Source organism: Muntiacus reevesi, chromosome 4 (genome assembly GCF_963930625.1).
Source record: "Muntiacus reevesi chromosome 4, mMunRee1.1, whole genome shotgun sequence".
NCBI lineage: Eukaryota > Metazoa > Chordata > Mammalia > Artiodactyla > Cervidae > Muntiacus > Muntiacus reevesi.
In genome coordinates this window covers 114166525-114182434 of record NC_089252.1, presented here as the reverse complement: position 1 = coordinate 114182434, position 15910 = coordinate 114166525, and the positions used below count along the sequence as shown (strand labels likewise).

General features: G+C 53.4%; 1 protein-coding gene across 1 annotated transcript in view; it reads left to right on the top strand.

The window, feature by feature from the left end:
- The window catches only part of CAND2 (cullin associated and neddylation dissociated 2 (putative)), a 29885-nt gene that overhangs the window by 12195 nt on the left and 1780 nt on the right, over window positions 1–15910 (top strand). Inside the window, exons 6-14 of the mRNA XM_065933945.1 lie at window positions 434–539; window positions 719–861; window positions 3051–3343; window positions 4459–4600; window positions 4953–6455; window positions 8601–8696; window positions 12659–12828; window positions 13914–14078; window positions 15701–15808. Of these exons, the coding sequence (XP_065790017.1) occupies window positions 434–539; window positions 719–861; window positions 3051–3343; window positions 4459–4600; window positions 4953–6455; window positions 8601–8696; window positions 12659–12828; window positions 13914–14078; window positions 15701–15808 (2726 nt within the window). The remainder of the gene's footprint in view (window positions 1–433; window positions 540–718; window positions 862–3050; window positions 3344–4458; window positions 4601–4952; window positions 6456–8600; window positions 8697–12658; window positions 12829–13913; window positions 14079–15700; window positions 15809–15910) is intronic.

Here is a 15910-nt window from a genome sequence, read left to right as displayed (position 1 = left end):
GCCCCTGTAGCCTGGTCTATAAGGGCAGTGCCTGTCTCCTCACTTTCCTCACCCAGGGCTACAGCCTAGCACAGGAAATAATCAAGAACATGAATAATAGTTTTGACAACAGCTGCCACTTATCGAGCGCCTGTTCTGTGCCAGGCACATCTTTATTTGCATTTTATTGATAATCTTGACAAACTCTCTGCCTGGTGGGTGTTGTTATCCCTACTGTGAAGATGAGTGATCTGAGGTTAAACAAGGGTTGGGTTTAACAAGGTCCCATAGCTTAGATGGGGCTGAGTCGGGGCTACAGCCCACTTCTGCTGAAGCCTCTGAGTTACAGTTTGCAGTGGCCAAAGCGGCAGGGACAGGCACAGGCTGATTGCTGTGGCTGGGGGAGCCCGGGAGATGGGCTGGCCTTGCCTCAGTGACCCATCTGGCCCCGCAGGGGCCCACCTGGACCGCCTGGTGCCCCTGGTGGAGGAGTTCTGCAACCTGGATGATGACGAACTTCGGGAGTCCTGCCTTCAGGCCTTTGAGGCCTTACTGAGAAAGTAGGTGCAGCGGGGGTCCTAGAAATGGGGGCCCTGGGGTTTCTTTGAGAAGTTGGTAGGGATGGAGTGGGCACAAGATGCTGGCCTCAAAGCAGTCAGATCTTGGGGCTTACCCCTGGGCTTCACCCCCCACCCTGTCAGGCCTGGGTCCAGCAGAGCCTCCCCCACCCCACCCACAGGTGCCCCAAGGAAATGGGCCCTCACGTGCCCAACGTGACCAGCCTCTGCCTTCAGTATGTAAAGCATGACCCCAACTATAACTACGACAGTGACGAGGACGAGGAGCAGATGGAGACCGAGGACAGTGAGTTCAGCGAGCAAGGTGGGCAGCCAGCTTGTCCTTGGGCTGGTGGGTGGGAACAGATTCAGCCTCCCCATGAGTCCCCCAGCCAAAGACAGGGGCCACGTTTGGTGTCTCCCATCCTGATCCCAGCTCTTCCTGGGGCTCCAGTCCCGCCCTTGGAAATCTAAATCCTCTGTCGTTCCCACACTCTCTGACTGCACAGATCACGAGCAAGTTGTGATAGCTGTTGTTTATTGAGCATCTCCTGATGTCCAAAGCGCCCTCTTGTTTCATGTTCCTTACGATGAACCTGGAAAACCTGATATTTATTATCATGCCCATATTTCTGACAAGAAAACTGAGACTTAGAGATTTGCCTGAGATCACACAGCGAGGAAGTGGCATAGCTGGGACTTGGAGCCATGTCTGCCAGACTCCCCCATCTCATGCTGCCATCTCTGTACCCTTTTTAAAAAAAATTTTATTTGGCTACATCGTCTTAGTTGCCACACGTGGGATCTTTTCTGTGTCTCGCGGGATCTTTCATTGCAGTGTGCTGGTTCCAGAGCACGTGGGTTCAGTTGCAGTGCTTGGGCTTAGTTGCTCCAAGTCATGGGATCTAAGTTCCCTGACCAAGGATCGAACCTGCATCCCCTGCATTGCTAGGTGGATTCTTAGCCACCGGACCCCCAGGGAAGTCCCTCTGTATCCTTTGAATTATGGCGTCCAAGAGCCATTGCTTTACCCCAGCAATGTGAAGCTCTGATGATGGATTGATTGGCACTAACAGGGAGAGATGCCTGGGTGGGGAATGGACTCAATAGCTTCTTTCCTTCTGTGCCTGTGGTCCTGTCTGTCACTCAGGGGGATGCCCCTGGACCCTGGAGGCACTGATGGAGGCTAGAGACTTAGGTCCTGGTGGGGTACTCGGAGCGAGATGCAGTGGTAGGAGATGAGATTGGACAGCATGTAGGGGCCTCAAGTCTCAGGCCAAGGAGATTGGACATTTTCTTGTTAGTATCTAGGAACTCTGGGTGTTTCTTCATGGGTGACAAGGGATGAGGGGTGGAGATAACAAACAAGGGGCCGTCAGGGGGACCATCTGCTGAGCTGACAAGGCACATCTGGGGGACCATCCCCCTGGCCCACCATGGCTTGTCCAGATGCAGCGCTCTGAGAGTCTGAGTTCTCTACAGAGCAGAGTGAGTAGGCACACGCTGGTCTTTGAGCCTGTGGCTGCGGGTGTCCCTAGGTAGGACCGTCCTCCCCTGAGCCTCATATATGTCTCCCCCATGTGTACGGGTGGGCCTTACAGAGCAGCCTCAGCTCTGCTGCTTCTAGCTGTGTGTCCTCAGGAGAATCTCTCACCCTCTCTGAGCCTTACTCGTATCTACAGAAGAGCCTCAAGACACCTTCATTCCTGAGGGGTGGTGAAGACTTGAGTTCTGGCCTCTGAGCAGAGCTTGGAGAGCGAAGAGCCACATAAACACAGCTTCTCTCATCGGTAGTACTGCTTGGAAGCCAGAATCAGGACCCTACCCAGGGCAGGGGGAACTGTTGCCTCCCTTCTGAAAGCCGAGTAAATAAAACATCACACAGCCAGTCCTACAACCAAAGGACAGATCTTGTGCCCCAAATGGATTTCCTAAATCCTCACTTGGGAGTCAGTTTTTCCTGGATGCAGTCACAACAGTCAAGGGTCTGAAGGCAGATGGGGGGACCCTGGTTTACCTCCAGCTAGTTCCCTGTCTGGCGCCATCCCCAGCACACAGCAGGTCCTCATTAACCTGGAGAAGGAAATGGCCACCCACTCCAGTATTCTTGCCTGAAAATCCCCGTGGACAGAGGAGCCTGGCGGGCACAGAGAGTTGGACACAACTTAGTGACTAAGCAGCAACTTCTTAATAGTTACCAGTAGTGATCATGGAGGCTTCCCGGGTGGCTCAGATGGTAAAGAATCTGGCTGCAGTGCAGGAGACCCAGGTTCAATCCCTGGGTCGGGAAGATCCCCTGGAGAAGGGAATGGCAACCCACTCCAGTATTCTTGCCTGGAGAGTTCCATGGACGGAGGAGCCTGGCGGGCTACATGGAAAGGGGAAGTCCCACCCGAGCCCTCCTCACTGCCCCCTCACTTCTCACCCCTCTGTCCTGGAAGACCAGCTGGGTGGGGCTGGCGGCTCCCCGCCTCGGTGCACAGGCCTCCACGGGTGTCCTGATTTCTGCCCTAGAGAGTGAGGAGGAATACAGCGATGACGACGACATGAGCTGGAAGGTGCGCCGGGCAGCGGCCAAGTGCCTGGCAGCCCTGATCGACTCTCGGCCTGACCTGCTGCCTGACTTCCACTGCGCCCTGGCGCCCGCGCTCATCCACCGCTTCAAGGAGCGCGAGGAGAACGTCAAGGCCGACGTGTTTGGGGCTTACATCGTGCTGCTGCGGCAGACGCGGCCCCCAAAGGGGTGGCTGGAGGTCATGGAGGAGCCCACCCAGACCAGCAGCAACCTCCAGATGCTGCGAGGACAGGTGTGCCTGCCTGCCCCTCCCCCTCGCCCCCCACCTCACAGCCCTCCCACTGCCCCCCACCTCTTCACTGAGCACCTGCTGTGTGCCTGGCCTTGTATGAAGTGCCTGGACCGCACAGTCTCGGGCAGATAGCCAGTGGCACAAGTAGGATTCCAGGCCATAGGAAGGGGGTTCAGTTTTATTCTAAGAGGGTAGAAGCCACAGGAGGGGGATTATGGTATCCCATTCACATTTGAAAAGGTTCACTCTGGCTGTCTGTGGGAAATGGATTGTGATGGGCTGGAGGCCACTGCAGCCGTGTAGGTGAAAGGCAGGAGGTTGGACTTGAGAGGTAGCTTTTTTTTCCTTTTTTAAAAAAATATTTACTTAGGTATTTATTTGGCTCCACTGGGTCTTAGTTGTGGCATGCAGAATCTTTAGTTGTGGCAACCCTTAGTTGCAGCATGTGGGATCTAGTTCCCTGACCAGGGATTGAACCCTGGGCCCCCTGCACTGGGGGCACAGAGTCTTAGGCACTGGATCATCAGGGAAGCCCCGAGACATAGTTTTTTGGGTTTGCAGATGAATGTGGAAGGCGAGGGACTGGGAGATGTCATGTGACTTCTGGGCTCTGGCTAGAGCATGAAGTACAGTCCCCGAGATGGTGGAGCGGGGAACGAGTGGAGTTCTGTTCTGGACATTTATTCTCTTCAAAGTCCTCGTTGGATGCCCGAGTTGAGATGTCAGGCGGGCGGGTAGCACACAAGTCTGGTATCAGATGTAGATCTGGGAGTCATTGCTTCCCTGGGATCCGAACCTCGGGAGTGGGGGAGCTCATCAGGGAGGGAATCCAGCTGGGGAAGCGAGAGGGGCCCCCAGTCTAGTGACCTGGAGCTGCTCACTTCAGCTCTGTGCCTGTTTCCCAGGTGTCAGGTGGGCGCGAGTCCTAGAGGGCGAGTGTGGAGTGAGGTGTCTGGCGCAGAGTGAGTGATGGGGAGCTCAGCGTGGAAGGATCCCCTCCACATGCTGGGGGTCCCTCCTTGTCAGCTGCCTGGGCAGAACCCCCCAGCAGTGGGTGGGGTGTGTGGATTCCTGGGTGGTCACTGGCCTTCTCCTCGCCCCCGACTTGCCCACAGGTGCCTCTTGTGATGAAGGCCCTGCAGCGGCAGCTGAAGGACCGGAGTGCCAGGGCCCGCCAGGGCTGCTTCAGCCTCCTCACCGAGCTGGCGGGCGTCCTCCCGGGCAGCCTGGCGGAGCACATGCCCGTGCTGGTAGCAGGTAGGGTGCCCTGGAACCTGGGGTCTGCTCTTCCGGGCTTCTCCCCGAACCCAGCCCCCAGCCCTCGCTCCCTGCTGGTACCACCGTTCAACAACCTACAGCGACTCCCCACTGCCAGCAGTGAGTCCAGGGCTGGGGTGCAGGCCCTCTGTCCTGTTTTTGTGTAAGTTTCCTGGCCTGTTTCCTCAGCCCTGGCCCCGGCCGAGCCCTGACCTCTCAGAACCTGCTGCTGCGTAAGGGCCCAGGTGCCTGGGTCCAGCTCAGACGCCTGCGGGTCCTCCACCCCTGCATCCAGGGAGGGCTGAGTTGGGTCAGGGTGCGTGTCCTGGTAACCTGGGCACCCACCCCACAGGCATCGTCTTCTCGCTGGCGGACCGCTCCAGCTCCTCCACCATCCGGATGGACGCCCTGGCCTTCCTGCAGGGGCTGCTGGGCACAGAGCCGGCTGAGGCCTTCCAGCCCCACCTGCCCACTCTCCTGCCACCCGTGATGGCCTGCGTGGCCGACCCTTTCTACAAGATTGCAGCAGAGGCCCTGCTGGTGCTCCAGGAGCTGGTGAGGGCACTGTGGCCACTAGATGCGCCTCGGAAGCTGGACCCCGAGCCCTACGTTGGAGAGATGTCTGCGGCCACCCTGGCCCGGCTTCGGGCCACCGACCTGGACCAGGAGGTGAAGGAGCGGGCCATCTCCTGCATGGGCCACCTCGTGGGTCACCTGGGCGACCGACTCGGGGACGACCTGGAGCCATCGCTCTTGCTCCTCCTGGACCGCTTGCGGAACGAAATCACACGGCTCTCGGCTGTCAAGGCCCTGACGCTGGTGGCCACGTCCCCGCTGCGGATCAACCTGCAGCCCATCCTGGCCGAGGCACTGCCCATCCTGGCCTCCTTCCTGCGCAAGAACCAGCGAGCGCTGCGGCTGGCCACGCTGGCGGCCCTGGCCGCGCTGGCCCAGAGCCAGGGTCCCGGTCTCCCGCCGTCTGCCGTGCGGGCCGTGCTGGCCGAGCTGCCCGCCCTGGTCAGCGAGAGTGACATGCACGTGGCCCAGTTGGCCGTGGACTTCCTTGCTACTGTGACCCGTGCCCAGCCGGCCTCCATGGCTGAGGTCAGCGGCCCCGTGCTGGCCGAGCTGCTGCGGTTGCTGCGCTCGCCCCTGCTGCCGGCCGGGGTGCTGGCGGCCACCGAAGGCTTCCTGCAGGCCCTGGTGGGGACCCGGCCACCATGCGTGGACTATGCCAAGCTCATCGGCCTGCTCACAGCGCCCGTGTACGAGCAGGCGGCGGACGGTGGGCCCGGCCTGCACAAGCAGGTGTTCCACTCGCTGGCCCGCTGCGTGGCGGCCCTCGCTGCGGCCTGTCCCCAGGAGGCGGCGGGCACGGCCAACCGCCTGGTCGGCGATGCCAGGTCGCCCAGCTCGAGCCCCGGGGTCAAGGTCCTGGCGTTCCTGTCGCTGGCCGAGGTGGGCCAGGTGGCCGGTCCGGGCCCACAGCGGGAGCTGAAGGCGGTGCTCCTGGAAGCCCTGGGCTCACCCAGTGAGGACGTGAGGGCGGCCGCCTCCTACGCGCTGGGCCGCGTGGGCGCGGGGAACCTGCCCGACTTCCTGCCCTTCCTGCTGGGGCAGATGGAGGCCGAGCCCCGGAGGCAGTACCTGCTGCTGCACTCGCTGCGGGAGGCCCTGGGGGCCGCCCAGCCCGACAGCCTGAAGCCCTACGCCGAGGACATCTGGGCCCTGCTGTTCCAGCGCTGTGAGGGCGCCGAAGAGGGCACCCGGGGGGTGGTGGCCGAGTGCATCGGGAAGCTCGTCCTCGTAAACCCTCCCTTCCTCCTGCCCCGGTTCCGGAAGCAACTCGCTGCAGGTAGGGGCCTGGGGATGGGCAAAGGCAGCCCAGATCGGAAGTGGGCAGTGCGCCCGAGAGGTCCACACCGGGTGAGCTCGTGCAGGTGATGGGGGTCTGAGCGTCATGGTGTTGATAAGACTCAGTGCAGAGGAGCCATTAAAAACAGTGTTTCCTGAGACTCAGGGGGACCCTCTGGGACGGAGGGGACACAATCCTTGACGTGTCCTTCCAACAAGTTAACGTCTCAAGATGCCACTGGGTGTTGTCAGCGGCCACATGCCCCGGGCGAAGGTTGGTAAAGGCGGTTCTCTGAGGGGCCAGAGACGGCAGGGTGCAGAATGCAGCTCATTTGGACTGGCGTGGACCAGGAGCAAGTGTAAATGTGGACTCGGAGTGGATGCCAGGCCCCGTGGCCTGGAGAGGGCCAGGGACGGGGTCAGGAGGGCAGGTGTCATGTCATGGGGTCAGAGCGCGTTAGGATGTTCTGCACCTCATGGAAGAAGAAGGCAAGCAGGTGGACGGTGGGCTCTGGGGCAGATCAAAGCCCCTGGGAATGAAAGGCCTCTGGGCCCAGAGCTGGTGTGCTGGTCTCCGCATGGTCAGTGGTGGGTTACTTGACATAAGGCAGGCAGAGTGCTTGGTCTGGTGGGTGGTACCTAATACGTACTGTTAGTATCTGCTGTCGTTGCTGTGTCAGTGGTTCCAGTTAGGCCCTTACTGGGTGGCAGCCCTGGCCCTCGCTGCTGTGTGGACAGGACGAGCACGTTGAGGACATCGCCCGTTACACCCACAGGGCTCTTCATAAGAAACCTTGGGAGGCGAGGGTCTCGGGATGCGGGGCAATTTCTTTCCTTTCTTAAAAAAAAATGTATTTATTTTTGGCCATACTGGGTGTTTGTTGGAGTGCACGGGCTTTCACTAGTTGCAGTGGGGCTTAGTTGCTTCTCGGCACGCGGGGTCTTCCCGGACCAGGGATTGAACCCATCTGCCCTGCATTGCACGGTGGGTTTTTAACCACTGGACCACCAGGGAAGTCTGAGCCCTGCCTTTTCATAACTCAGATTTGCTTGGGCCTCACGCCCACTGTTGAACCAGCTAACCGGCCACATTTCCTTTTTACTGCCGGCTGTGGGACGCTTCGAGCCAGATCAGCCGCCTGGTACCAGCAAGTTCATGGGACTGCCTCTCTCTGCACGCCCCTCACTCTGGTCTCCATCTCACTTTGCCCTTGGCCTCATTTTTCTTAATTCACTTAATCCTATTCTACGTGTATTATCTTCACCAGCTACCCTGAATCTTCTTAGGAGCCAGTCAGAGTGGAAAGAGAAAGAGGAAAAAAGCTGCAAGTCTCAAGTCCGTAACTCATTCCCTCATACCCATGCATCAACTTGTAAACTTTGTCTTGAACTAAAGTCTGTGGGTGGAAACAGCGTTAACCCATTCAGTGCTATGCGCTAGAGGGGTGGGAGGTGGAGAGGAGAAAGAGATGGCCAATTAATTTCCTCCACCCTGATGGGAAGTGTATTTCCTTCCATTTCTGCAGCTTCTTTATTCAGAAAACGAGCAGAAAAGCAAAATTAAACAATCTTAGCCCTTCTGAAGCACAACTGCTCTCGCCTTGGAGAATGCAGGTTACAGGGCGGCCCAGAGAGAGCTCAGAAGCAGCTGGTGAATTCTGGACTTGCTGTGTGATCTTTGATCTGATTTTAACCTTTCTGGTCTCTCTTCCACATCTGTAAAGTGGAGATTAACAATAATTTTTGAAATCATTTTAACTAATATTGTTATCAACCAATGACTAGGATTAATTGAGATCATATATGTAAGAAAATATCTGAAAAATAGAACGCAGCTCCAAGGCCTGGGCAGAGGTCTTTTTTCAGGTTGAGCCCCGTCTTGGGTTCTCGTTCTTGATTCGTGTCCTCGGGGTGGCTGCTTGAGAACCGGCAGTTGTACTGTCTCAGCTGCAGCCGGAATTCAGGAGGATTGCAGGCTGCCAAGGAAAGTGGTAATTGACTTCCTCGAAGATGGATGTGTGGGGTTGTGTGGGAAGAGGTTCCGATCCCGTCTCCCACGGAGGTGAGGGGAAGCTCGGCATCCCCCAGCCCGGGGGTATCCGGGACCCGCCGTGCCCCCGCCAATGCCACCCCTCCCGTCCTGCAGGTCGGCCACACACCCGCTGCACCGTCATCACAGCAGTTAAGTACCTCATCTCCGATCAGCCCCACCCCATCGATCCCCTCCTGAAGACCTTCATCGGTGAGCACCCCCTCCCTCTGCCCCCTTCGGTCCTCTCCACCCTGTTCTTGCTCTTGATTTTTCTTCCTTTTTTTAAAAAAATATTTTATTGGAGTGTAGTTGATTTACAGTGTTGTGTTACTTTTGGATGTACAGTGAAGTGAATCAGTTATACATATACATAAATCCACTCTTTTTTCTTAGATTTTTTTTTCCATATAGGTCATTACAGAGTATTGAGTAAAGTTCCCTATGCTATTCAGCAGCTTCTTAATAGTTTTCTATTTTATGTACAGTAGTGCGTATATGTCAATCAATCTCCCCGTTTATTCCTCTCCCTCTTCCTTCTTGGTAACCATGTTTGTTTTCAACATCTACAGGTCTGTTTCTGTTTTGTAAATAAGTTTATTTGTATCACTTTTAAAAACTAGATTCCACATATGAGAGAGATTATATTTGTCTTTATATGACTTAACTCCCTCAGTGTGACAGTCTGTCAATCCATCCATATTGCTGCCAGTGGCATGATTTCATTCTTTTTTATGGCTGAGTAATAGCCCAATATGGGCTTCCCAGGTGGTACTAGCAGTAGAGAGCCCACCTGCCAATGCAGGTTAGCTGTAAGTGACGCGGGTTTGATCCCTGAGTCGGGAAGATCCCCTGGAGAAGGGCATGGCAACCCACCCCAGTATTCTTGCCTGGAGAATCCCATGTTCAGAGGAGCCTGGCTGGCTGCAGTCTGTGGGGTCGCACATGCACGCAATAGTCCAATATGTACATGTACCACATCTTTATCCACTCCCCGTTGATGGACATGTTGGTTGATTCCATGTCTTAACTGGTGTAGATAGTGCTGCAGTGAACATGGGGATGCATGTATCTTTTCAAATTAGAGTATTCTGCAGTTACATGCCCAGGAGTGGGATTGCTGGATCATTTGGTATGAATAGTTCTGTTTCTAGTTTTTAAGGGAACCTCCATACTGTTTTCCATAGCAGCTATACCAATTCATATTCCCCCCAGCAGTGTGGGAGGTTCACCTTATCCTTTCCAGCATTTATTGTTTGTAGATTTTTTGATGATGGCCATTCTGACCGGTGTTAGGTGATAGCTCATTGTACTTTTGATTTGCATTTCTCTAATTGTTAGTGACGTGGAGCATGTTTTCAGGTGCTTTTTGGCCATCTGTACGCCTTCCTCGGAGAAATGTCTTTAGCTCGTCTACCTATTGAAATATCTTCTTCCTCATCAAATTTTTGCACACTACATTTTGCATGCATTGTGGTTTCTTGCCTGAATAAATGATTACTGACAGTTATGACAACTAAATAACAACTTTCTAATTTCAGCATTCCTTCCATATTTATTAGTTTGCATTTTATTCTCAGGAATAACTTTTTGTTTTCCCCCATTTATTCACTGATTTGTTCATATCATTATAGACTCAGGGATTTGTATTTCACTCAGTGGATTATAATCTATTACTGTCTTTTATTTAGATTCCCAAGACTGTCTCACACTTAGCCAGTGGGAGCCTTTCAAGCTCCTATGTTTCCTATGTTCTGTTGACATGCTTCTGTCATTCTTTTCACATATCCTTATCTTTTGCACAATAAGATGCTCCAGACCCATCTTTAACCTTTCCTGTCTTGTCCCTGGAATCAACTATTTCTCCAAGAAGCCCTGATTCCTGTTAGTGGCGGATGGAACTTATTATGTGTATTACACAGTAACCCCTATATGCATGGGTTACCTCCTATTCTAGTCTAGCACCACAGGGTTCATGCTTGCCGTCTCCCTTTCCATGTACCCTTCTGTTACGGGAGAATGCCAGCTTCTGTTTTCCACAGGATATTTATTCACTTAATCCTGGAGTACACAGAAGGTAGTCATGAGAATTGCTAACCCTTATCTGTGAAAAATCAGTGTTCGTTTATAATTCTTTCATCTTTAGCCTGAGGGGCATCTTGTCACAGAACTTTGGAAGTTACTTACATGAGTTGTTCTCCTTCATAACCTGGGTACTTATATCATTTGAAATACAGTTATGGTTTTTTTTAGGGACCCCTCTCATTCTTGATTTTATTTTTTTATTGACTATATAAAACATGAACGTAGTCTTTAAAAAGTCTAACCTACACAAAAAGATGTATGCTCAGAGAAATGCTATGTGACTCTGTGTAAGTCTCTTTGCCTCTCTGATCTTCAGGATGCTCATCTGAAATAAAATCAAGGGAGCGTTTAGAGAGTCCTCACTTGGAGTTCTGCCATGTGCTTTTTAGACATTCAGTTCAGTTCAGTCGCTCAGTCGTGTCCGACTCTTTGCGATCCCATGAATCGCAGCACGCCAGGCCTCCCTGTCCATCACCAGCTCCCAAAGTTTACTCAAACTCATACCCATTGAGTCGGTGATGCCATCCAGCCATCTCATCCTCAGCCGCCCCCTTCTCCTCCTGCCCCCAATCCCTTTCAGCATCAGGGTCTTTTCCAATGAGTCAACTCTTCGCATGAGGTGGCCACAGTACTGGAGTTTCAGCTTTAGCATCAGTCCTTCCAATGAACACCCAGGACTGATTTCCTTTAGGATGGACCAGTTGGATCTCCTTGCAGTCCAAGGGACTCTCAAGAGTCTTCTCCAACACCACAGTTCAAAAGCATTAATTTTTCGGCACTCAGCTTTCTTCACAGTCCAACTCTCACATCCATACAGGGCTATGGAAAAACCATAGCTTTGACTAGACGGACCTTTGTTGGCAAAGTAATGTCTCTGCTTTTTAATATGCTGTCTAGGTTGGTCATAACTTGCCTTCCAAATAGTAAGCGTCTTTTAATTTCATGGCTGTAATCACCATCTGCAGTGATTTTGGAGCCCAAAAAAATAAAGTCTGACACTGTTTCCACTGTCTCCCCATCTATTTCCCATGAGGTGATGGGACCAGATGCCATGATCTTAGTTTTCTGAATGTTAAGCTTTAAGCCAACTTTTTCACTCTCTTCTTTCATCAAGAGGCTTTTTGGTTCCTCTTCACTTTCTGCCATAAGGGTGGTGTCATCTGCATATCTGAGATTATTGATATTTCTCCCGGCAATCTTGATTCCAGCTTGTGCTTCCTCCGGCCCAGTGTTTCTCATGATGTACTCTGCATGTAAGTTAAATAAGCAGGGTGACAATACACAGCCTTGACATACTCCTTTTCCTATTTGGAACCAGTCTGTTGTTCCATGTCCAGTTCTAACTGTTGCTTCCTGACCTGCATACAGGTTTCTCAAGAGGCAGGTCAGGTGGTCTGGTATTCCCATCTCTTTCAGAATTTTCCAGTTTTTTGTGATCCACACAGTCGAAGGCTTTGGCGTAGTCAATAAAGCAGAAATAGATGTTTTTCTGGAATGCTCTTGCTTTTTCGATGATCCAGCAGATATTGGCAATTTGGTCTCTGTTTCCTCTGCTTTTCTAAAACCAGCTTTAACATCTGGAAGTTCTCAGTTCACATATTGCTGAAGCCTGGCTTGGAGAATTTTGAGCATCACTTTACTAGCGTGTGAGATGAGTGCAATTATGCGGTAGTTTGAGCATTCTTTGGGATTGCCTTTCTTAGGGATTGCAATGAAAACTGACCTTTTCCAATCCTGTGGCCACTGCTGAGTTCTCCAAATTTGCTGGCATATTGAGTGCAACGTTATCATGTTTTAAATGCTGAAACCAGTCCTACAGTTGTTACCCCCATTTTACAGATGAGGACGTTGAGGCGGCCCAAGGTCCCACAATAACCTCATGGTCAAGCCTAGATTTAAACCCAGGCCACACACAAGTCCACTTTCTTATCTGGACTTTGTTGTGCAAAGTAGATGCTCAGAACACATCCATACTGGTCCAGGCCGGTCTGAGTGGCCCCGTTAACCAGATGAGCGAGGTGGGGTGGGGACAGCTGGTGTTTGGCTGTGGCTGTGCCGCCCCTCACCCCGGCTTCTGATCTTGCTGACAGGAGAATTCATGGAGAGCCTGCAGGACCCGGACCTGAACGTGCGCCGGGCCACACTGGCTTTCTTCAACTCTGCCGTGCACAACAAGCCCTCTCTGGTCCGCGACCTGCTGGACGACATCCTGCCCTTCCTCTACCAGGAGACGAAGATCCGCCGCGACCTCATCCGAGAGGTGAAGCCGGGGAGAACATAGCCAGGAGCGCTCAGACCGGACTGCTGGGGCTGGGGAGAGGCTTAGGGTCAGGATCATCAGAGCAAGCGCGGGCTCACGGGGCCCAGTCTGCCCCTGTGTTTCCTGGCGGTGTGAGCCTGGCCGGGGCAGCCCCAGTCCTCTCTTAGCCTCAGTTTCTCCAAACGGGCAAAAGGAAAGACATAATGGTGTCCACATTGTAGGGTTGTTGAGACGATTTAATGAGCTAAATCTTGCAGGTGCTCAGAACTGCTCCTGGCACACAGGCGGCGCTCAATAAATGTGGGCAACTCTTGTGATCACTTGACATTCAGCAGGTGTTCGAGGGATACCAGCCCTGTGCCTGGGTGCCGGGACTCAGCTGGCCCAGACAAGCCACCAGTTTGCTAATGGCCTCCTGATTATTGAACTTACTTAGAGCCCACGTGGTGAAGTTAGGATGTAAGAGGCACAGAGTTAAAGTGACTTAATAGCCAAGTCTTTGCATGATACAAAGAGAAGGTCTGAACCACCTAGCATCTCAGAGGAAGATACAATTCTGTTTAGAGAGGTTAGGAAAGTTCCCCCAGAGAAGGCATCTGAAGTGGGCTTTGAGGGGTGAGTAGGAGTTTACCACTACAAGCAAACCCTTGTGGTTGTAACAATGTCGAAGAGACCTGGGTTTTTAATTCTGATTAAACCACTTGCTAACTTGGGCTCGTCTCCTTGGGCAAGTTAGTTAACATTTCTGAGCCTTAGTTTCCTCATATATTAAACGGAGTTTATAGTAACACTGTCTTCCTGGGACTCTTGTGATGATTTGGTCAGGTGTCATCAGTCCAGCAGTCAGCACAGTGCCTGGCAGAGCATGCTTGTTCAGTGGATTATCATGTCATTTGAATTACTATTATCATTATCAAAAGGCATCGCCAGCTGAGCACAAGCGTGGAGACTGGAGAGTCTGAGGCGTGATTTGGGGACAGGACACAGTGCTGAATGAGGGAGGGGTGCACAGCAGGAGCTTGGGGAGGTGTCTTCCGTGCCTGGGGTCACAGCCCCTAGCCCGTCTTCCTCCCTTCCTCCTGCAGGTGGAGATGGGGCCCTTTAAGCACACGGTGGATGATGGGCTGGACGTGCGGAAGGCGGCCTTCGAGTGCATGTACTCACTGCTGGAGAGCTGCTTGGGCCAGCTGGACGTCTGCGAGTTCCTGAACCACCTGGAGGACGGCCTGAAGGACCACTACGATATCCGGGTAGGAGGAGCCCCCGCCGGGCACACTGCCTGTTTGTCCCCCACACCCGCCCCAGGCACCCCCACGAAAGTAGTCGCGTTGTTCTGTCTTTTTGGCTGCACAGTATGGCGTGTGGGATCTTAGTTCCCTGGCCAGGGATCAAATCCATGCCCCGCCACCCGCCCCTCCCTGCCCTGGAAGGCCAAGTCTTAACCACTGGACCACCAGGGAAGTCCCCCGCTTTGTTCTTTTCCAGTAAGAAAAAGAACCCAGTTCTCACACCTTTGGTGGGAGTGGACAAGGCCTTGGGAGGTCGGTTTGGCCAGAACTACAAAAATGTAGAACTTAGAAACATTGTATGCATTTATTTCTTGATTCATTTGTGGCTGTCCTGGGTCTTCGTTGCTTCAGGAGCTTTTCTCTAGTTAGGGCGTGCAGAGGCTACTTTCTAGTTGCAGCGCGTGGGCTTCTCATTGCGGTGACTTCTCGTGTTGTGGAGCACAGCGTGCAGGGTACTTATAGCTCCGGGCCTCTAGAACACAGGCTCGGTGGTTGTGGCTCCCGGGCTTACTTGCTCTGTGGCTCCTCCCACACCAGGGAATGAACCCACATCTCCTGCATTGGCAGGCGGATTCTTTACCACCGAGCCACCAGGGAAGCCCTAAGCACATTTCAAAATGTGGAATTCACTCCGTGAACTGACTCCGTGGACTTGAACTCCTAAACACACGTTCCAAGAGCTTTAGGCGAGAGGTGGTTCTCCACAGCTTTCTGGGAGTTGGGAGATGCTGGCAGCCACCAAAATGTCTGCTCATGGGGAGCTGGCTCAGCGCACAGGGTCCCTCCTGTCACGGGATCCTGACACTGTTGGCATGGGATCTGTGTGCTGGCGTGGAAGGTGGCCCAGACCCCCGGTCAGGTGGAGAGTGAGTTGCAGAAGTTTGGGCCATTTTATTACCTGTGGGGGAGACAGGTTTCACCTGTCCTCGTGGAGCTTTTAAATATATATACAATGAGCATAAATCCCTTTTATAATGAAAAACCAATGTAAAATAATCAAGTCATTAATTGTGCTTGTTTAGACAATATAAACTAAGAAGGCAATGGCACCCCACTCCAGTACTCTTGCCTGGAAAATCCCATGGACAGAGGAGCCCGGTGGGCTACAGTCCATGGGGTCGCGAAGACTCGGACACGACTGAGCGACTTCCCTTTCACTTTTCACTTTCATGCATTGGAGAGGGAAATGGCAACCCACTCCAGTATTCTTGCCTGGAGAATCCCAGGGACGGGGGAGCCTGGTGGGCTGCCGTCTATGGGGCCGCACAAGAGTCGGACACGACTGAAGCTACTTAGCAGCAGCAGCAAACATAAAAATGAATAAATGGAATGGTAATCACCCAAAAGTTCCACACACTTAACAGCCAGTGTTGTAAATCTCAGTGTTTGCTGGGCAAATGCACGAAAACATTCCTTGGTCAGCCAGTATTTGGTGAGTACCAGTAGAGATCAATGGACAGGCAGGCCGCTGCTACTTTGGACTTGAGTTCCGGGGGCCGGGTGCAGACCTCTGCTCTCCCCCAGGGCCTGCTCCTTTCGGTCCTGGGCTGTTTCACCAAGAACTGTCTCCTTCCCCTGGCCAGATGCTGACCTTCATCATGCTCGCCCGACTGGCTACCCTGTGTCCTGTGCCCGTCCTGCAGAGGGTGGACCGGCTCATCGAGCCCCTCAGGGCCACCTGCACTGCCAAGGTAAGCCCCCTGCCCAGCCCTGGGTGTACCTGCTGGGTCCCCTGCAGACGGTTCATGGTTACCATTTACTGAGAACCTCCTGAGATACAGGTGGTATATGAA